This window comes from Lygodium microphyllum, chromosome 1 (assembly GCF_053477565.2).
Source record: "Lygodium microphyllum isolate KBCC chromosome 1, Lygodium_microphyllum_v1.1.10, whole genome shotgun sequence".
NCBI classification, from domain to species: Eukaryota; Viridiplantae; Streptophyta; class Polypodiopsida; order Schizaeales; family Lygodiaceae; genus Lygodium; species Lygodium microphyllum.
In genome coordinates this window covers 165,737,768-165,760,577 of record NC_141135.1, presented here as the reverse complement: position 1 = coordinate 165,760,577, position 22,810 = coordinate 165,737,768, and the positions used below count along the sequence as shown (strand labels likewise).

Here is a 22,810-nt window from a genome sequence, read left to right as displayed (position 1 = left end):
CGGTTTGGATGTCCAAGAGGCATCAACCAACAAATCAGCATATGGTGATACTTCAATCAACTTGGTAGAGGAGGATTATGCATCTCTCACATGCAGCTATGACCTGTTCTATGGCTAATTCATCATTCAATACTGCTAAAGCCTAAAACACACCAGACATGGTATTTTGACAATGATGCTTCAAAGCACATCACTTTTAGAAGTATTTGTTTACTTCTTTGCATTCAGCCCCTACTGGGAAGTGTGTCCACGTATGCGAACAGCAACAATTATGGTTTTTGTAGCATTAGTATATTCAATATTACTGCTGCATATGGTTCAAACTTCATTCTTCTAGACGTATTGTTTGTGCTTGGCATTACAAAGAACTTGTTGGCTATTTTTGCCTTCAATAAGCATGCCTTTCAAGTCATCTTTGAGGATGACAAATATATCATCAAAGATACAGAGATGGACTATGCACTCAGGCTGTCCACCACCCTATACAAAGACTTATTCTTGTTAGACACTTATGACCGATATCTCATGATGCTCTAGCAATCACTAGTCTTACACCCGCTATCCTAAGTGCAAAGCTTTGGCACATTATGAATATGTGAGCTTTGGGAGTTTGATGACCCTTCAGAGGTATCATATTATAGATGCATTGCCTCCAATGAAGACTCCACCTCCTTATGCATGCAAGGGATGTGTTTTGGACAAGATGCACAAGTTTGCCTTCAACAAGGATAGTGTAGTGCATGCTATCCAAGAATGCAGCTTATTCACTCTGATGTTTGTGGTCCCATGAGGACACGTGCACTTGGGGGTCATCTTTACTTTCTTAGTTTTATTGATGACTACTTGAGGTATATGTGGGTGTATGGGCTGAAGGCTAAATCTGACATATTCATGCATTTTAAACTTCTTATGGCAAAGCTTGAGGCTAAAACTAGTTTAAAAGTGCAGAACTTTGCACATAGAGGAAGGGAGTACATATCTCATGCATTTGAGACATATTTGTTGGATCATGGCATTACGCATCAAGTCACTATTAGAATGTCTCCTCAACAAAATGGAGTTACTGAAAGGAAAAATCACTCTCTCATGGAAACAACTCATTGTACTTGAAAAGCAAGGGGCTGCCTCATAAATTTTGATTAGAAGGGCTTCAACGTGCCAATCATGTATTAAATTGTGCACCTACAAAGGCTTTGAAGATGATCACACCATTCGAAACTCAACATGGCAAAAAGCCCAAAGTTGACTACTTTTGGGTGTTTGGTTGCATAGCCTACACACATGTTCTGAAAGAGCTTCGTGGGAAGCTTAATGATAAGGCCGTAAAATGCATGTTTATTGGCTACAGTTTGGAAAGCAAAGGCTATCACAAATATGACCCACGCACAATGAAGGTGTTTGTCAATAGGGATATCATATTTGCTGAAAATGCAGCATTTTCAAATGACCAGTTTCAAAAGCCAGTCACACATGACATTGATGATATTTTTGAAGGCCTTTTACCACCTTCTTTGGAGTCCATGCCTGCTGTAAATGGCAAGGCAGACCTATTACAGCAAGCTGTTGCTGCTCCATATACTCCCAAACAACAAGGTATTGATGAGGGTTTGCCACATGCAATGAAGGCAGCAATTCAGCATATAAGGGCTGCTGTAAATGCAGCAAAAACAGTCCTGAGATGACTATTACAAACTTTCCAGGAGAGAAAAATGGATGTCCCATTACCGCAACGTACTAGATGGGCTACCAGGCATGTAGCACATGATGCAGGGGGGACACATTTGGTTGATATACCAAAAGTAGATGATTGTGATGAGCATGTGTTTATGAGCTCACTGTTGGATGATGATGAGCCTACATCATTGGATAAAGTTCGGTAAGATGTAGATTCAATGTAGACCATGCAAAGGAGTTAACTCCATTGCCATTAACTCTATATGGGATCTTGTGGATCTACCACCTAGCAAGAAGGCCATTAGCACTAAGTGGGTTTTCAAACTCAAACGTAAAGCTTATGGTAAAATTGACAGGTACAAGTAAAAGCCTTATAGCTAAGGCTTCAATTGAATAATAATTATTTTGCAATATATAGGTTAGATAGAGAGAGAGAGAGAGAGAGAGAGAGAGAGAGAGAAACAAATAGTAGTAGGAGAGTAGAAAATAGTAGGGAGAGAGAGAGAGATAGGAGGAGAAAAAAGAAAAAAGAGGAGTAGCAAGAGGCTATGCGCAGAAGAAAGGCATAGATTACAAGGAAACTTTTGCTCCTACATCTTGTATGAGTATAGTGAGATGTGTGATTGCAATGGCTACACATTATGGTTGGAAAGTGCATCAATTGGATATTAAAACAGCATTCTTGAATGGGGATTTGCACGAGGATGTTTATGTATCCCAACCTCCAAGGTTTGAGATTAAAGGGCAAGAGCACATAGTATGCAAGCTATATAAAGCTCTTTATGGTCTTAAACAGGCTTCTTGTGCATGGTACTCGAACAAAAGGTTCAAAAATAGTCCAATTGCTCCCACTCTATACATTAAGAACGAAGGGGGGGGACCTGTTGATTATTATTCTTTATGTGAATGACATTCTACTCGTTGGACCTACAAAGGGAAAAGTTGCAGAGTTTAAGGCTGAATTAAAACATGCATTAGCTATGTTACACATGGGCTGTCTACACTACTATTTGGGGATTCACTTCACCCAAAATCAGCATGGTATCATCATGTCATAGTCACAGTATGTGGATAAGTTGTTACATAGGTTTAATATGCAAGATGGCAAACCTATGTGCACTCCTATGGAGCCAAGCTTATTAAAGTTGTCTATGCATGATATTAAAGAGACGCATGATATTGCAATTTACAACCAAGCTATTGGCTGCCTCATTTACCTTTGCAACACACGTCCCGACATTCAATATGCATTATCTCAAGTAAGCACATATATGCACAGCCCATAGACCACACATTGGCAAGCTGTTAAGCAGATCTTCAAATACTTGCAAGGTACTCAGTCACATGCATTATTATTTCCGTGAGGGGGAGACTTGCACTTACACACTTACAATGATTCGAATTGGGCTCATGATGCAAACACTAGTAAGTCTACTAGTGGACACTATTTCTTTCTAGGCTATTCTTGCATTTCATGGCTAAGCAAGAAACAACCTACAATGGCTACCTCATCTTGTGAGGTTGTGGATAGGGTAGTCTTCACAGTAATAATGAAATGTGTTTGGTTGCACAAATTGTTGGATGATCTACATCTACCATTGGAGGATTCTACACCTATTCTTTCTGATGACAATAATTGCTAAAAGAATATGACATTAAGAATCATGAATAGAAAGTACTAGTTTAGATACCTCATAAGTACTTAGCCTAAGAGCCCAAATATTAAGAAGAACTAGATTCTAGCTCAAGGCAAGGCCTGTTGGAGTCTAATTACTTGAGATAATCTCGCACTTATCTTATCAAGTATTTACATGTTATGCCTATAACATATTTTGATATATGAGGATAATTTCCTATTTGCCTCATGACTTGACTAAGAGCTAGTACAAGAAATTAATCATAAGGGTTAAAACTAAGAGGTCTTAAGATCCATCGGCTAATGATGACTTTTGCCAATCCAAATTCAGGGTTGGGTTATCAATCAAGGTAAGTGACCTATACAACTTACATCATGAATAGTGTTTGAACCCTTAACGTTATGTAGGAGAGATTAGCTTGATATATGTACCCACAAAAAATTGTAGCAAACATTTTCACCAAAGCATTACCACGTGAGAAGGCTTTTCGAAAATCCTTAAATTTATTACCCTTTGGTGATTGATCATCCTTGTACTTCATGACATTTGCACTACATGGGAAGTATTAAAATTTGGTAATTCTAGGCAGTGCCCCATATATTTCGTGTGGTGTGGACACTTATTCAAGTGTCAATGTAGTGTGTGTGCACCGTGTCTTTAGACATTAAGTTAGTGACGCTAGAAACTAGAGTAAGTTAGTCTAACTCTAGTTAGTTGGTGGAAAGTTGGTTAGGTCAGCTCATGACCTAAGCTAGGTTGTACTTTTACTCTTTCAGTTCAGCTCAACAAGTACACTCTACAATCTCTCTACAACTCACTCACTATTATTGTCTTGTTCCTCTCTCCTCCATAGCTGGTCCTATTCTTCACAATATGGTGATACACCCTACGTCTCGAAGTAAGTCTAGCTAGCACTTCAAAACCACAATGTTTTCTAATTGTCCTATCCAGGATAGCTCTTCACTCCACCTCATTCTAAACAACCTTCACCTCAATTGAACCATAAACACTATAGGTCACCTCAATCTCAAGCACACTCCAGCATGGAGATAAACTCAATCGAGCACGTGAATAGACTCACTTTGCCGCTCCTTGCAACTTGCACAAATAAAAGAAGAAGAAGGTTACATCTTTGAACATCCGGATCGGCGCTAGTAGCATTGGGCACACTGGTCTTGAAATGACTTGTTGCAAATGCCCTAAGTACACTTCGGGTTTAGGGCAATCAAGCCCTATTTACAAAACTCAAGGCTTTATTGTGCACATCATTTAGACTTCAAGAAGGCAATAAAAATTTTGGTGGAAGCAATAGTTAAAGCTTGGGTAAAGAAAGATATGGCATTCTACTTGATAAGTATACTTGTTTGCAACTTTATCTCACAAGCCCATTTTTTAATTGTCTCGAAAAGTTTCTTTTTCGTGTAGCACATTTTGCTAAAGCATGGAACATACTTTATTGACAACTATGCCTTTGTTTTTATTTGCAAGTATATAAATAGCCTAAATATTTGGACAAAGTCTTCATAACAGTTATTGTCATTGCTAGATAGTCACTATACTTTGTACTATATCAAGTTGTAATCACCACTCTTGGACTCTTGGCCCATTGGCCGACACATCTGTCCGCTAGGATGGTATGGCCCAGTGATATGAGGCGCCAATTCTTGGGACATGATCATGGCCCGAAGTGCTACTAGCTCCCAAGCTCAAGGGTGAGCCTATTTGGCTCTATGGCTACGAGGTGATTGTGATGTAAAGTCCCTTTATTCATGGATATAGCTTGTGTCATGTCTAGTCTGCAAGTTGTGTAGACCATCTCATGGGCTAGGCGTTGATGCCCTTTGATCCATGATCCATGATCCCAGTTCCCTAGGCATTTAAATGGTCATTAAATGCAGTTGTTGCTCCTAATGTCCTAGGCACCAAGTAACACTAGGTAAGTGACACTAGGGTTAGGGTTTATTTTAGGGGTTTCCTATGACGGTTAAGCTGTCAAGGTTTCATTTTTATTATTTAAAGGCACTCCATGTCTCATTTGCACAAGTGTAGCATTATTCAATGTGATCACCTTGCAGGCATGGCCTCTTACGCAATTTAAGGCATTGGAACTATGCAAGTTAATACTATTTCTAGCACTTTCATGACATTACTGAATGTCCTCTATGTGCAAGGCATTAAGAAGAACCTTCTTGAAGGGGAGAAAGTAAGCAATGGAGTGCAAGATAGAGACACGAGCAGCAAAGTTGAGAGCTAGAGAGAGAGTGAACGCAGAGGTAGGTGTACCGGATTGTGATGGTACACAAAGAATGAAAGAATGTACTTATGTGTTAGGGTACAATAAGGGTGTGTTCACACCTGTATGACTATATACACAGAGACGAAGGGACTTTACACCCACTAAACGAATACAATGCTCATGCTGAGCCTTTGCAAGACACTTAGTGAGAACATCTGCAGGGTTATCTTGGGTTTTGACCTTAGTCAATGTGACAAGACCATCATCCAAGACCTGTCAAATGAAGTGGTACCGAACATCTATGTGTTTGGTACGTGCATGGAACATGGCATTCTTAGCCAGACATACTGCACTCTAGCTATCACAACCAAGCACTAGAGTATGTGAAGAAAGACCAAAATCCTTGACCAGACGACTAAGCCAAATAGCTTCCTTAGAAGCTTCTGTGGCTGAAATATATTCAGCTTCTGTAGTACTCACTGCCACAATTTTCTGCAATCTTAAACACCAAGAGATAGCCCCACCAACCAAAGTAAAAACATACCCACTGGTAGATTTCCTACTGTCAAGATCTCTTACCATGTCTGAATCACAAAATCCCTGCAACTCTAGTGTACCCTTTCCATAGCATATACACTTTCCTTGTGTACCTTTCAAGTATCTGAAGATACATTTCACTGCCTCCCAATGTGGCTTGCCAAGGTTAGACATGAATCTACTAACAACTCCCACTGCGTGAGCAATGTCAAGGCGAGTTGCAACCATGGCATACATCAAAGATCCACAAGCTGATGCATAAGGTATACCCTTCATGGAACTAGCAACTGCATCATCCTAAGGGAAATCAACTTTGCTAACCTTTGTATGTGGCGGTAAAGGCACACCAAGAGGCTTAGCATCAGCCATGTTAAACATGTCAAGTACTTTGCTGATGTACTTGTCCTGTGAGAGAAACAACAAACGCTGCCCTCTATCTCGCACTCCATTGTGCACTCTCTCCCCTTCAAATTGGTATCAGAGCTGTGGCTAAGGTGTGCGCGCTTCCCGAAGCCCATGCGAGATATCGCCGGCGCTTCGGTCATGAGAAAATCAGCAAGTCATCTCTGCTAGTCAGGCAAGAGCATGCACAAGACAAGCGACAATGCTTTAGGCTCATTTTTGCTTAGATTGTCACTAGACAGGCCACCCACAGCCTTTGCAGGCCAATATAGGTCAGGTCGTCATTGTTTTGACACACGTGTGTTGCCAGGATAGATAGTCAACAATTCCCAGCCAGGCGACACCACGTGCAGGCTCGTTTTTGCAGGTGAGAGCTGATTTTGGTCAGCGCAACAGTTTTCACTACCTCCGCGGGTCAGCAACAGCAGGGGCAAGCAGATTCATCAAGCGATAGGCACGCGGGACAGGTGGCTGGTCAGCGGCTGGTCAACAGCTGGTGTTTTGTCACGTTTTCAGTAATTTTCATCAATTTTTCATTAATTTTTGCAAGCAAGCCCCTTGCTCACTGACAGGGGTTCGCACGCACCAACACAGTGCTCAGATTTGTGCAGATTTATGCCCAAAAATTTGGGGCTTTTCCAAATTTAGTGTTGTTCATGCATAATTGAGGCATCTCGTCAGAAATTGCAAACATTGTGCGCGTTTAAATTGGGGATTTCGCCAAAATTAGTGAAATTTTGCTCATTTGAGTAAATTTTCTCAACAGTGGACCCATAAAATTTGGGGCTTCTGCTGTACTAGTGAAATTTTGTTCAGCTAAGTCAGATTGGCTGACATTCGTGCACATTTGGACCCGGAAATTTTGGGGCTTTTGCAAAATTTTGTGAAATTCTCCTAAATTTGCCCATTTTATGCTCTCATGAACATGTATTAATGCGATTGGGGCAGATTTGATAGTGAAATTTTGGGGCTTTTGCTGAAATCTGTGGATTTTGGCAAAGTTGTTGCATGAAATGCACTTTGGGAATATTACTGAAGCAATCTTGTTGTCATAAGCAAAGTGATTCGAGCATTTTTATCTCCCACTAAAAATGCAAATGCAAGACACAGAAACAAGAGCAAGAGCAAAGGAAAGGATAAGAGTGACATTACTTGCTATCACTGTGGTCGGAAGGGCCACAAGAAACCTGATTGCATGTATTACAAGAAGGAACAAGAGAGAAAGAAGAATGCAGGAGAGAAAAAGGAGGAAGAAAAGACAGATGCATCAGAGACAACCAAAGGCAAAGAAAAGGCCAATGTGGCCTCTAGTGTGGTCATAGAGGAGCTTTCAGATATAGAGGCTAATGTATTATGTGCAGTTAATTATGATGCCCTTGTATGTCACACGCAAAATATGAAGATTACCAAGGCTGATGTGATTGATGCACTCTTGTCAGTTGATGATGGTATCACTCAAACTTGGATTGCAGACTCTCTGGTGCCTCTTTCCATGTAACTCCTTGCTTGGAGTGTTTTGCTATGTTCAATGCAGGTAGTTATGGAAAGGTGTATCTTGGAAATAACCATGCTTGCAGCATTGATGGGATTGGCACAGTACACTTGTCTCTAGACAATGGTCAAGAGCTTGTGCTAAAAGATGTCAAATATGTGTCTAGCCTTAAAAAGAGTTTACTATCTGTTGGTCAGCTTGACTTGCATGGCTACACCACACTGTTTGGTAGTGGTTTGTGGAAAGTGAAAAAGGATCCATGCTAATTGCAAAAGGAACCAAGAAGGGCACTTTGTATTGTTTGCACTGAAAAGCCTTGAATGGCAAGTTTCTTGCAGTTGCTGCAGCCACTTGGAGATATGGCATAAGAGATTAGACCATATGAGCCAAAAAGGACTTGATGTCCTTACCTCTCTGAAGAGGGTTGATGGAAAAGGCTCTAAACTTAACTTTTGTAATGAGTGTCAGTTTGGAAAACAAATAATAATTTCATTTTACTCTGGTGTCTCTCATAAGTTAAATGTCTTGGACTTAGTGCATTCTAATGTATGTAGTATGCCCGTGAAATCGTTGGGTGGTGCTGCATATTTTGTCTCCTTTATTGATGACTGTTCCAAGAAGATTTGGGTGTACTTGTTGAAAAAGAAAAGTGAAGTGTTTGCTGTTTTTAAAACTTTTCATGCATTTGTGACCACTCAGACAAGTAGAAAGCTAAAATGCTTGATAACTAATAATGGGGGTGAGTTCACATCGACTGAATTCAAGTCCTTTTGTGACTTGCATGGTATTAAGAGGGAGCTTACAACCCCTTATAGCCCTTCTTCAAATGGGATGGTTGAAAGATATAACAGGACTTTATGCGAAAGAGTGCGGTGCATGCTGTCCACTGCTAATCTTCCTCATGCATTTTGCGGAAAGGCACTCAAAACCGCAGTTCACATTTGCAATCGCTCTCCAAATAGGTCCTTAAATAATGGCATCCCTGAGGAGGTTTGGTCTAGCAAATCGACCTCATATGACCATTTACGCATATTTGGTTGTGATACTTTTGTGCATGTTAGGGATGAGCTGAGAAATAAACTTAACCCAAAATCCACCAAAGGCGTTTTCATGGGCTATGGTGATGAGGGTGAATTTGGCTACAAAGTGTGGTTACCTCAATCCAAGAATATTATTCGTGGCCGTAATGTTGTGTTTAATGAGGCAAATTTGCTGAAAGGCACTTTAGCCTCTAATGAAGATCTGAAAAATGTGAAGTTTCAGAGTTTGCAGCCACCTATTACTTCAGAAAATGAGCTTCATGGTGCTGTACCACAGGCTGAAACTGATGATCAGCCGGTTATTTTTGAGCCAGATGATGATGGACAGCAAATAGAAGCACAAAAAGGTCATGGACAGCAAGATACGCTTGCTGATTATGAAAATGCAAGTACTCGAAATAAAAATGAAGGTGCCGTACAACATGAACAGCATGCTGAAAATGGCTTACAGCAGCCAATAAATGCTGAAAATAATATACCTCCACATGTAGACCCAATTCCTGAAAATGTTGATCATTGGGTACGCAGGTCTACATGCGTAAGAAGGCAACCACATAGGTTTGACCCTTCCTTGCATTACGTGATGCTTACAGATGAGGGTGAGCCTCTTACATACAAAGAGGCGAAGTCATGTGAGTTCAGCAGTAAGTGGAAGGTAGCTATGCAGGAAGAGATTAAATCTCTATATGCAAATGATACTTGGGATCTTGTGTCATTGCCAAAGGGAAGGAAGCCAATTCCAAACAAATGGGTGTACAAAGTAAAGACAATTAATGGGAAACCCAAGTACAAGGCAAGGCTGGTTGCCAAAGGGTATGCACAAAGGGAAGAGATTGACTTCCAAGAGGTCTTCTTACCTATTGTGAAGATGACCACTTTACGTGTGCTTTTTGCTCTTACTGTTGTATTGGACTTAAGAGCTGTATCAAATGGATGTAAAAACAACTTTCTTGCATGGTGACATTGATGAGGAAATCTACATGAAATAGCCCGAGGGCTTTGTAGTTCCTGGAAAAGAGCAAATGGTGTGTAAGCTAAAACGCAGTTTGTTTGGGCTGAAGCAAGCACCACGGCAACGGTACAAAAAGTTTGACACTTTTATCTATCTCATGAGTTTACACACAGCCATGCAGATCATTGCTTGTACATGAAAAAGGATACACATGGTAGCCCCATCATACTTGTTTTATATGTGGATGATATGTTGCTAGCTGGGAAAAGAAAGACTAGCTTGGATGCTCTCAAAAATCAACTGAAATCAGCTTTCTCCATGAAAGATTTGGAAAAAGCAGAGCATATTTTGGGCATGAGGATTCGTAGAGATAGAATGCAGAAATTGTTGTTTTTATCTCAAGAAAAGTACATTGGAAAGGTTCTGGACAAATTTAACATAGCTGAAGCTAAGCCTTTTGGGGTACCCTTACCTCCTTATCTCAAGCTTAGCAAAGCCAACAATCCGAAAGATGACGTGGAAGCAAATGTTATGAAGGGAGTTCCTTATGCATCAGCTTGTGGCTCTCTTACGTATGCTATGGTTGCTACTCGTCCAAACATTGCTCATGCAATGGGAGTTGTTAGCAGGTTTATGTCAAATCCTAGCAAAGCACATTGGGAGGTTGTCAAGTGTATTCTTCGATACCTTAAGGGTACACAAAGAAAAAGTATTTGCTATGGGCAAGGTGCACTTAGTTTGCAGGGTTATTGTGATGCAGACATGGTAGGTGACTTAAACACTCGTAGGTCCACCAGCAGGTATGTCTTTACAGTTGTTGGTGGGGCTGTTTCTTGGTGTTCCACTGTCCAGGTTGCAAAACATTGTTGCACTAAGTACCACTGAAGTTGAATATATATCAGCTACTACTGAAGCTTCTAAGGAAGCTATATGGTTGAGCACACTTGCAGATATTCTTGGCACGTCTATAGGTACTGCAATCTTGGGATGTGATAGCCAGAGTGCTGTGTATCTGGCTAAGAATGCCACGTATCATTCACGCACAAAGCATATAGATGTGCGATATCACTTCATCAGACAGATCCTGAAAGATGGTCAAATCACATTGACCAAGATTAAAACAAAATATAACCCTACAAATGTTCTCACTAAAAGTCTAAGCAAAGCTCAGCACGAGCATTGCATTCGACTAGTGGGAGTTGGCTAGATAGAGCTTCACATCGGACCTTTAAGTGGGAGGTTGTTGGGATAAAGGCTCGGTTTCAACCCCCCGTGTATAGTACACACACATTGTACATGTGAATGCTTCCTTTACATATCCTAAGTATCAATACATTTTATTCTTTGTGTACCAACACATTTGTTGGTACACTCTTATTGATTCGTACTTTCACTCTGCTCACACTCTCTCCAGCCGTTGCACTCACGCTCACTCCTGCTCAACTCCCATCTCTCTCAGCTATGCTCTTCGCTCAACAACTGCTCAACAATCTTTGGTTGTGATGCCTTTGTGCATGTACCTGTAGAACAGAGGACCAAACTAGACATGAAATCCATCAAGAGCATCTTCATGGGATATGGAGATGAGGGAGAGATGGGTTATAGAGTTTGGCTTTCTCAGGGCAGAAAGATAGTACGCAGCCGAGACGTAGTATTTAATGAGGCAAAGTTGCTTAAGAATGCTACACATGGTGATCTTGACAAAAAGAATGTCAAATTTCAGCATGAACAGCCAGCCATTCAGCAGCCATTAGCTGAAAGTTCTGTCCCTTTTGATGCTGAAAATGAGCAGCAACCTATTGTGTTACAGCCAAAAGATCGTGAACAGCAAGTAGATGCACAAGATGAAATAGGACAGCAAGAAGAACATGCTGAAAACAGGTTACAGCAACAAGGAAATGCTGAAAATCGGCCACCAGTGATGGTGTGCACATACCTGAGGATGTAGGCCCAGTGCTTGACAATACACATCATTGGGTAAGGTCTACACGTGTCAAAAGGTAGCCATAGAGGTTTCAGCCATCTTTGGACTGCATTTTGTTGACTGATGAGGGTGAGCCTCTGACATTTAGAGAGGCATAGTCATGTGAAAACAAGAGAAAGTGGGAGCTTGCTATGCAAGAAGAGATGAAGTCTCTGTATGCAAATAACACATGGGAGCTTGTATCTTTGCCCAAGGATAGAAAAGCTATCCTAATAAATAGGTTTACAAAGTGAAATGTATTGATGGGAAGCCCAAATACAAGGCACGGCTGGTTGCTAAGGGCTATACACAGAAGGCATAGACTTCCAGGAGGTCTTTTCACCAGTGGCAAAGATGACTGCGCTCCGTGTTTTGTTTGCTCTCACCGCATCCTTGGATTTAGAGTTGGATCGGATGGATGTGAAGACTGCTTTTCTTCATGGTGACTTGGATGAAGAGTTGTATATGAAGCAGCCAGAAGTATTTGCTATTGCTAAAATGCAGCTTATATGGGCCGAAACAAGCGCCTAGACAATGGTACAAAAAATTTGATACCTTTATGCTCAGCCATGGATTTCAACGCAGTCATGCAGATCACTGCTTATACACTACAAAGACTAATGATGAAAGCCTTATTGTGCTGGTTTTATATGTGGATGACATGTTGATTGCAGGACAGCATAAGAGTACTTTGAACGCTCTTAAAAGGCAGCTGAGTTCAGCCTTCTCCATGAAAGATTTGGGGGCAGCTAAACACATTTTGGGCATGCGCATTAAAAGAGACAGAGGGCAGCATTTGTTGTCTCTCACAGGACAAGTACATCAGCAAAGTACTTGAAGGGGAGAGAGCACGCAATGGAGTGCGAGATAGAGCCGCGAGTAGCAGAGTTGAGAGTTAGAGAGAGAGTGAACGCAAAGATAGGTGTACCAGATTGTGATGGTACATAAAGAATGAAAGAATGTATTTATATGTTAGGGTACAATAAGGGTGTGTTCACACCCGTATGACTATATACATGGAGATGAAGGGACTTAACACCCAACGCTTCTTTCCATCTCAACCATTGCTACTTGGGGATTTCGTGTCCTCTTTAATGGCCCTAGATGTGTGGTTTATGATGATCGATTACCTTCTTCTACTGTACTAACCGGCCCTCTCACATCGAGACTTTATTGTCTTGATACCTATGATCAATAGCATGCTAAAATTTCTCTTGATCATGCTGCTTCAACAAGTGATCGTTTTATGACACATGTTCCTTCAATGCCACACAATTCGGATTTGCAGATTTTTATTCCATATATTGATGATTTGCTTATTATTGGGATCAATGCTATCCAAATTGCAGCATTATAGCATCATTTCCAACAACCACTTGCTGTAATTTATGTCGGTGTTCTTCACCCACCTTTTGTCAGAGTGCAGCGGTGCGGAAGCGTAGGACTGAGAGAGAGAGAACGCAGAGAGAGAAGGGAGAGAAAGAGACAATGGACGATGAAGATCTGCTGTATAAAGAATGCTGAATACAAAGATATACACGGGCGCAGTGCGCTGGACTGCGTGTCTCCACCTCGACGATGCAACCTGCTGTCCACCTCGAAGTCTGCTGCAGTCTGCACTGTCTGCTGTCTGAAATCTGTGAACAGAGACAGAAACTGCGCGTCACCGGTCTGTAATCTGCGTCAGAGAAGTGTGTAAGACTGCTGGGAACGTCGGGCATAAATAGCCGAGATCTGCCAGGAAATAGGGCGCAACCAGGAAATAGGTCGGCTGGGCTGCAGGCAGTCGGACTGCCACGTGGCAGTCCGACTGCACAGTCCGACTGTGCAGACTGCCACCAAACCTGCCCTGCTGCTGCCTCCTGCCTGGCTGTGATCTCTAACACCTTTGTCTCCCCAATTTGTCACCACTGAGGGGGGCATACTTCCAACACCATTAAAATATTCCGCCTAATCAAGCATCTTAATTGACAACTGCCTTGTGAATCATTGGCAAACAATGAAGAGTGTTTTCACTTACGTTAAGGACACCAAGGATTTAAGCCTTTTCTTCAAGGCTATTTCTTCACTTATGCATGGATTCATGGATTGTGATTGGACTGGTTATTCAAAAGACATTTTGACATATCTTTTCATGAAGGCTATTTCTCCATCATAGTTTCAAGCTATTCAGCTATTTCTACTCATGATACCTTTTAAAACATGATCTGTCATTCATTGTATTGTCGTAGGTTGCTATATCCATCAGCACGAACATGTGCAACCATGACCACATATATCATTTCTAAGATTTTATTATCATTCCTAGATTAATTGTAACCAGTCTACGACTTCCGTGGATGGGTGGTAAATCCCTAATTACAACTTAATTACAGCAGATAACAATTAATGCAATCTAAAAATACAAATTTACCTACTGATCTTAGACAATGCACACCCGATTGACCCCAAAATTGGCGCCCCTTTTGGTATTTCTTTAGCTTTATTTATTGAAGAAAAAGTTGATTTACAATGGGATTCTCCCGATCCCCTTCGCAATCCAAACTCCCCTTGCTGCTCCAAAGTGACCAGCAAGTCTTCAATCTGATTTGCCCCTTGATTCAGGCAATCAATTGGCCTTCACCCACTTCATGGACGATGGAAATGCCCCATATTCAATGGTTGGCTAGTCCTCCACCTGAATTCAACTGGAATTCACCTTCAGCCCTCAAAAATCCAAGACTTGGAGCTTCCAATTTCTGACACACTTCCCGAGGCTGCTGCTAAACCCTAAATTTTGCTGAAAATTAAGGTTTACATCAGAGAAATCTGAAATTTCTCAGCCTCCAAGGGTCCAAATGCTGAGATCTTCGGAGCAAGGTTGTGAAATGGCTAGGAGATGAGAGAGAAAGCTGTAGAGAGAGAAAATTCAGAGTTTTGTCGCGAAGAATGAATGAAAATCAGTCAAATGCAGCTGTTGCCCTGCCACAACAACATGTAGATGCAAAGAACTGAAGAAAATCGGTCATTTATTGCTGCTGCCCTGTCTCAACAGCCTGAAGATGCTATCGCCTGCTGTTGATCGGTCTTCTCCTGACCCTGGCTACCTCAGAAGGTTCTCCAATGGCTGCCAATCAGACCACCAGCATCTCCTCCCTCTCTCTTGCAGGCTGAATACACTGAAAATGTCTCTCTCGAGTCTCTAAAGATGTCTTTCAATCTTGCATGGGCATTTTTTACAAGTGACAACCTTTCCAAATGGTTTTTCCAGCATTATCCATAATTAAATATTAATTTTCAATCTTTAAATACTGAAAATTAATCTAATAATTATTTCGATGCTCTGAAAAACAATCTAACTGGCCAATAATTAAATTGGCTAGGCAACTTCTATTTCCGAGTGTCTCTGTGCCATCTTTGACAATCACATTGGTGTTAGGTACCATTAAGCACCACTTATGGCCAAATGAATGACCTAGGCCAACAATTGGCACCAAATACCACCAAGTACCTGTGCGGCATAACTTATAGCAACTTTTGCCTTTCACATCCCGTGATTTCCTTGGGTTCCGGGATCATAAATTTACTCTAACACCAGTTACACCTCACGTGTGCAACATTTACTTAACCATGTGATTAAAAATTAATCCACATATTAAGTGAGGTTTCAAAAATACATGTCCTTATGACATTAATCCACCCATCTCATGGAGGGGGCTTTGTAGGCCACCTCATGGGCTACGTGTTCATGCCCTTTGATGCATGATCCGAGCTCCCTAGGCATTTAAACTATCATTCAATGTAATTGTTGCCCCTAGTGTCCTAAGTACTAAGTGACACTAGAGTTGGGGTTTTCTATGATGGTTAAGCCGTTAGGATTTTATTTTATTATAAAAAAGAAACTTCATACCTTATTAGCCCAAAATTGTGGCATTATTCATTGTGATCACCTTGAGCGTTGTACGCACTCCCCCTCATTAATACATTGCTTCTCATTTGTAATCAAGTATTATTGTACATTGATCAATTCTTTCATTCTCATTCAATTTCTAATAAATTAATCACACAATTGCTCCACACCTGGGCCAACACATTTCACTAGCTCTTTGCACCATGGTATATTGTTAAGAGTAATGCTACCCTTTGACGATGTGCCTTCCACATACCCGTGAACACTTCTTTTCACCTTGGGACAGCTATGATGGGCATCCCCCTTACACAATTGCTCCACACCTAGGCCAACATACTTCACTACCTCTTAGCACCATGGTATATCATTAGGAGGAATGCTACCCTTTAACACTGCGCCTTCCACTTACCCACGAGCGCTTCTTTTCGCCTTGGGACAACTATGATGGGCATCCCCCTCACTACCCCCGATCACTCACCTCCCCCTTCATCGATCTTCCAAACGCTATGATTCCCATCCTCTAATACCATGTGAGAGTGAAGCCTGCATTAAATGAGGAACAAATGCTAAATACAAGATTGATCAGTCCCTGCACGCAGCCCACAATATCAACGAGGGCACCAGATCAAGCTGATGATGATGACAGCACCAAAGATGGAGGAAGATGGCAGAGTCGGAGTGTGCACCTGCCATTCAAGGAGGAAAGATGATAATCTAACTAACTGTCCAGTGGAAAATGGATATAAATAGCCAAAAATTCCAAAACTGGCCAACTTGAAATTTGGGGCCAAAAATATGTCCAACCAACATTTAATGCTTCGCCCTGCTCAAGCATAGTTCACCATCTTTCGGGTCCCAACAAGTACGCTCCCACTCAAACCTTTCACAGAAGATCATGGTCGGTCAATGGTGCACCCCGTGAAGGGGATCCCGCCAGTCAAGTTCCTTGCGTCTCCGTGGGTTTGCCACCCACCGGCTCGAATACATGTTAGACTCCTTGGCCCCGGGAAATGCACATAAAATCCTATCTGGATGGAAAAATGCATTGAAATGCAATAAACTGAGTGCTGTGATAGACAGGTCAGAGCTCCTAAAGTCCTCATCTGACTCAGACTAAGGCTCACAAGCAGGAGATGACAAGGCATGACAAACATGACTCCTAACACACATCAACTTAAATGGTGGTCTGCAAGCTGTCCACAAACTTGGAAACACCTATCTAAATGGTTAGGAAGAGATGTAGAAGGCTGCACAAATCCAGAAACAGGAAAACACAAAGCAGCTGTAGCAAAAATGCAAGCAGTCCAAGCATTAAATACAGCCGTACAAGATTAAATCAGTGCAAAAAATAGGAATGCAGGCTGCTGTTCGAAACACCAGGTGAAGGTGGCTGAAAACAAGCCAAGTTGCTTCAGATTGAGGTCACCTAGACAGCAGCACGTAAAAGAGGCTGATCAGCAGCAAGCAGTAGAAGAAGTAGGCAGACCTGAACAACAGAAAACAGCACACCAGAACCTGACATGGACATCTGATATCATGTCAGAAGTGGGTGCAGCGATGGAAGCATAGAAGACTGCTGTAATAGACTACACAACACGAGAGAGAAAAGAGAAAACACAAGAAAAATGCCTAAAATAATCTGTTGTCCCCAGCCCACAAATAGACATGCATAGACTCACTCATGAGCTAACTAATCTGCTAACATGGGAGGCCTGAAGCACCTCATGGAGAAGGATTCAAGGTATCGAGCACATGAATGGGAGTAGGGGAGTGATCCCACCAGCTCGATCCTCTATATAAACTTGATAGTGAAGACAACCAAACGGTGCTAGCCCCTTTATTGCTAGCTAGTGGAGAGTTGCAACATGAGCCCACCATACTAGACTATTTGTCCCCTAAATCTAGGGCAACCAACCACTCCAATTTCTCTTACCTACACACATTGCCCCATGTCAACAACCTCCCCTCAAAGCTAAGCGACCATCAAACGAGAAGAAGTCATCTAACTTTAGAAAATAGTGAGCTCTTGGTGAAGCAATACCGCCTCCAAGCATGCAGCCTTTGCTGTTGCTTGTGTTGCCTCCACTTGCATCACAAGGTTCAAGTACAAAGTGTCTTTGTACAACGCATCCATGGGGGGAAAAGCAAAACCCTGTAACTTACTATAGAGAAGCAACAAAAAATTTTAATTCTCCAATCCAATCACTCCTTGCACTTCGTGGAGAGTTGGCCTTGATACCAATTGTAAGACTCACAATCCTAATGCACAATTCAACAAAAGATAAGAGAACCCAAGAAAGGAAGAAGGGATCCCCGAATTGTTAGAACAGTTAGATACAGATTTTTACAAATGTCACCCACAAGAACCCAAGCTCTCACTACCACTTCAAAACCACAAAGTTGGCCGATTGTCCTATCCAAGACAACTCTTCAATCTGCCTCAATCCACCTTGAACAATCTTCACCTCAACGAGCCACCAACACTCTCGCTCACCTTCATCTCACACACACTCAACACACAAATAGACTCCCTTTGTTTCTCCTCACAACTCAGTGCATTACACACTCCGTTTGTCACATGCACAAGGGCAACATCCACCTCCATCAAACCAAATGTAGACAAGCTTCCCATCTCACTTGCCATTGAACTTCAGAGCAATCAATTGTTTCGGCATTTCTGCGAGTTCCTTATTGGTAAGACACCGAGACTCATCAAACCTATAGAATGCCCTCCTGCAATTAGCATTGAAGGAACATGGGGTCACTCAAGGTGGCCCAAACTGCCCTCCCTCCCCTATTACGCATCCATCCATTCTTCAAGTTATTGGGTTCTCTCTTTCATTGTTCAATCTTCTCGATGCAGTAATTGTGTTCTTGTGCTTCCATTGCCCATTCTCACAATTGGCCGCCTAGTCAAGTGGCTGCCCAGCCTAGCAAAGCCACCAATGGCCTGCCCATGGTCTAGTTGCTTCTCACTAACCATTGCTAAGAGCTGCTGCTACTCAGCAAGTGACTGCCCCTTGGGCTGCCTTCTAGGATACCCGTCATTTGGCTGTGATCATCTCTTGCACGTTGCATCCTCAGCCACACTTCAGTACTTATTCCCAGCTGCCACGAGCCCACAGGCCAAAAATCGTTCTCAACTAAACTATCTTGGGACCTTTCCTTGTTTATCAATATTGCCCTTCCTTTGCTTCTTACATTTATGTAAGCAATGACCAAATCCATGGCCCACTTTAAAGTAGAAGCCATTTTCATCGTCACAAGAGCAGTGATAAAAGACTCCAAACTAAAGACGCACTGAACTCATTAGAAGGAGAGAAGGAGTAGACAGTAGTTACTTCATAAACACATCAGAGAATGTATCTGCACCCTCATCCTATCATTGTTGAGAAGATCCTCACTCCTTGCACTACTGTAAGTGTTCACACCTGAGACAAATCCATGATTCACAAAAAAGAACCTTGACTGCTAAACCTCCTAATGGTGGCCCAGATCTCCACTAAAAACAATAACCATCATATGCAACTGCTAAAAGATGCACAGATATAGTCATCCGTAATGCTCCAGCAAGACATGAAGAGACACCAAATTAAACTTTTGCATAGTCAAGCCTGTTTGATCAGTCAAACTCATTAGCATCATATGGGTGACAAAAGTATTACCTTGGTTCAAACTCTCTCACTTGAGTAAGCTCTTTGCCATAGTTGTCGAGCCACATGATACTCCTCTTCTGATGATGCACACAATTCAGTTCAGAAGCAGAACTATCTTCTACTTTCATGTCAATACTGGTTGTATCTGCCTTTTGCTGTGGCCGTTTCAGGCTCCCTTTTAATGGAGGCCCAAGCTTCACTGCAACAAACCCATTGACCGGCTCAAAACCTTCCTCTGAAAAAAATGCATCTCGAGGCTGTGGAGGAGGGCAAGGCTGTGAAGCTGTGGGTGGCAGAGAAACGTCCCCTTGCCAGGTGGAAGGATATACAGGTTCCACCTTGAAAGAGGAAGTGTCCTGTCCCGTAGGTGCGCAGCAACAGCAGAGGTACAAGGCGCACCTACGGGTTGTTTGCTCTGACGACGCCAGTGGGCGTTGCTTTGATAAGAATAAACCGGGATGTAACTCTGGGGGGATTTCACAGTTAAAAATGGCCTTCCCCTAGCTTCAACCATAGATTCTCAAAATTTCTGGACAATTCTGTGCCTGCTGCATAGACACTTCAGTCTGCAGATGCTCTTGCCTGGTGTTCTATCTTCCAAAACTTTCTTTGATGTGACAATCTTCGCAACATATGAAGCCACAGAGCATCTGCAGTCGAGCAAACTCTCGTTTACAGTCGCTGTAAATGCAGAGATGGTTGAGATTAAACCTGCATTCTCCTTATATCACCTGTCCACCATTTTCCTTCTACGGATTGCAAATGGTTTGATTCGCTCCATACTATTGACTAACAGATTCTGTCACTTGTAGAACCAGAAGGATCTGAACAGAACTTAGCCTGATGTCATCCAAACATGTCTTCCACACGTCTCCGAGCAAAAACCGCGAGAGGCTTTTTATCCAATGTGTATGAACAATTGACCTGAACAGCCTCTCAAAAGCATCATTTCGCAGGGAAAGGCCAAAAAGAACAGTATGAAAACGGTAACCTGAGGGCATAATCTCCTTAAGAAACAAGTCTGCGAAATGGTGCTAATTTGCACGAGAAGACTGGAAAATGCGCAATGATGAGTTACCTGCGTCACGGTAAGGCGAATGGGCTGCCGCAATGTACTGAGAGAAGGGGAAAGACGGCTGCAAAAATGGGGGAGGGTATGAGAGGGGGCGGAAAAAGCACGAGAGAGAGAGAGAAGGGAAAGTTACCGGAAGCTGTGCCTCACAAGCGATGCAATGTGGCAGCAGGAGGGAAAGGACCAGAATGTGATGACAATGCTGCTGCTGCTGCTGCTAGTTGTGCTGCAATGACGGCTGCTGCTCTTCTTCGTCTCCTTATTTCCTTTCAGAAGAAGAAAGGAAGAAAGGAGAAGAGCTCCGGAGAGACAAAAAGTCACAACAACAAAAAGCTGTTAAACTGCCCTCTTTAGCGCATGCTCATTCCCACTATCGCCATTAATTGACCCAGTCATTAATCCCTTTGGTTGTCGTCATCGATCATTGTCACGTAATTAATCGTTAATCAAAAGTTAAAGGATTATCCAATCGTTAATCCCTTGGTACGTTTTCTTTTTAATTAAAGGAACGCTAGCCATGCAAGGAACGTTATTTCGAATCAGCTGCAAGGGAAGCGATATTCCACCGCAACTTTACTTTTTTCTTTCTCTTTTTTTTTTTTTTGGTTCTCCTCTCCCTCTCTCTCTCTCTCCTCTTTTTTCTCTCTCCACCTCTTTTCCCTCCTCTCTCCTCTTTTTCCTTTTCATTTTTCTTGCTCTTTGCTTTTTTCTTTTCTCACTGTTTTTCTTTTATTCTCTCTCTCTCTCTTTTCTTTTCTCTCTCGCACTTTGCCTTTTACTTTTCTCTTTTCCTTTTATTTTCCTCTCTCTCTCTCCTTTTCTCTTTTCCTCTCTCTCTCTCTCTCTACAAATTTCTTCTTTCCCTCCCTCCTCTCTTTTTTCTCTCTCCCTCTCTCTCTCTTAAATTTTCTTCTCCTACCCCCTCTCTCTCTTTTCTTTTCTTCTCTTGTCTTCTCTCTCCTCTTTTTTCTTTTATCTTGCTCTTCTCTTTTTTCTTTTCTCTCTTTTTCTTTTATTCTCTTCCTCCAAATTTCTTCTTTCCCTCCCCCTCTCTCTCTTTTTTCTCTCCCTCTCTCTCTCTCTTCAAATTTCTTCTTTCCCTCCGTCTCCAATTTTCTTCTCTCTTGCCTCCTCTCTCCATTTTTGCGCTCTCCTTTTTTTCTTTTCTTTTCTCTTATTCTTCGCTTTTTTCTTCTCTCTCTCTCTCTCTCTCTCTCTCTCTCTCTCTCTCTCTCTCTCTCTCTCCTTGGTGACTGGCAATGCTAGGGTCTGCACTATTGTGACTTGACCACATTGGCTTTTGTGTCACCACCGCCCGACTAGGAACGTCGCCACTACCGCCTACTACATTGTCAACACATGCTACTCCACCACCACTATCTTCATGTGCTTGTATGTCTGTCACCTATGCTTCTCTACATCACCTATCGCCAACGCATGATGTTAGAGAGAGAGAGAGATAGGGAGGCGTTGCTCAGAGAGAGAAAGAGAGAGAGAGTGAGAGAGAGAGAGAGAGAGAGAGAGAACACAACACAATGTTGCTCCATGAGTGCCTGCACCTAGTGCACCTCATGTGACATTACGTAGTCATGCTTGCCATTCACCATGACACCCCCCCTTGCTCTACGACAGAAAGGTGTTCCCTACCTACATTGCACTCCTATGGGGGGGGACCTACATTGGGTGAGTGAGGGAGAGAGACAATACCTATAAGCAACACAAGTCGCATGCCTACAAACGGTTTATGCCCCTTGGAGATGCCCCTCCCAATGCTCTATGCATATGCCCACAATTGAGACAGGGAGGGAGAAAGGTTTAGCTAAGGAGGCTGAATCCACTTGATCACTTCTGCTACAGAGAGAAAGAGAGAGAGAGAGAGAGAGAGAGAGAGAGAGAGAGAGAGAGATTACCTTTTTGTCTTGGGGGGAGGGTGGTAAAACAGATAGCTATTTTAAATTTTGAATTTGCTTCGGGACCTCCTCTAGGCTTGAGAAGCTTTGTGGAGCTCCCGAACCTCCCAAAGCTACAACCAAAATAATAAGTTAGTATAGATATATCTCTTACTGTCTTACATTATCAAATTGGTTAGACCGAAGTGATTTTTGAACCACCAAAGATCTCTCAAATCTCCCAACTCTATTGAGAGTTTGAAATTCAACTTTGAGACATCCTCTTTTTTTTAAATTGAAATATTTTAAAAGCTCTCTCTCTCTCTCTCTCTCTCTCTCTCTCTCTCTCTCTCTCTCTCTCTCTCTCTCTC

General features: G+C 42.2%; 1 protein-coding gene across 1 annotated transcript in view; it reads right to left on the bottom strand.

The window, feature by feature from the left end:
- The window catches only part of LOC148041934 (uncharacterized), a 33,249-nt gene extending 12,366 nt beyond the window's left edge, over positions 1 to 20,883 (bottom strand). Inside the window, exons 1-3 of the mRNA XM_087684219.1 lie at positions 20,684 to 20,883; positions 20,557 to 20,614; positions 19,488 to 20,402 (exon numbers count right to left, since the gene is read on the bottom strand). Coding sequence (XP_087540345.1) covers positions 19,488 to 19,606 — 119 coding nt within the window. The 5' untranslated portion in view covers positions 19,607 to 20,402; positions 20,557 to 20,614; positions 20,684 to 20,883. The remainder of the gene's footprint in view (positions 1 to 19,487; positions 20,403 to 20,556; positions 20,615 to 20,683) is intronic.
- Positions 20,884 to 22,810: the final 1,927 nt, after the last annotated feature.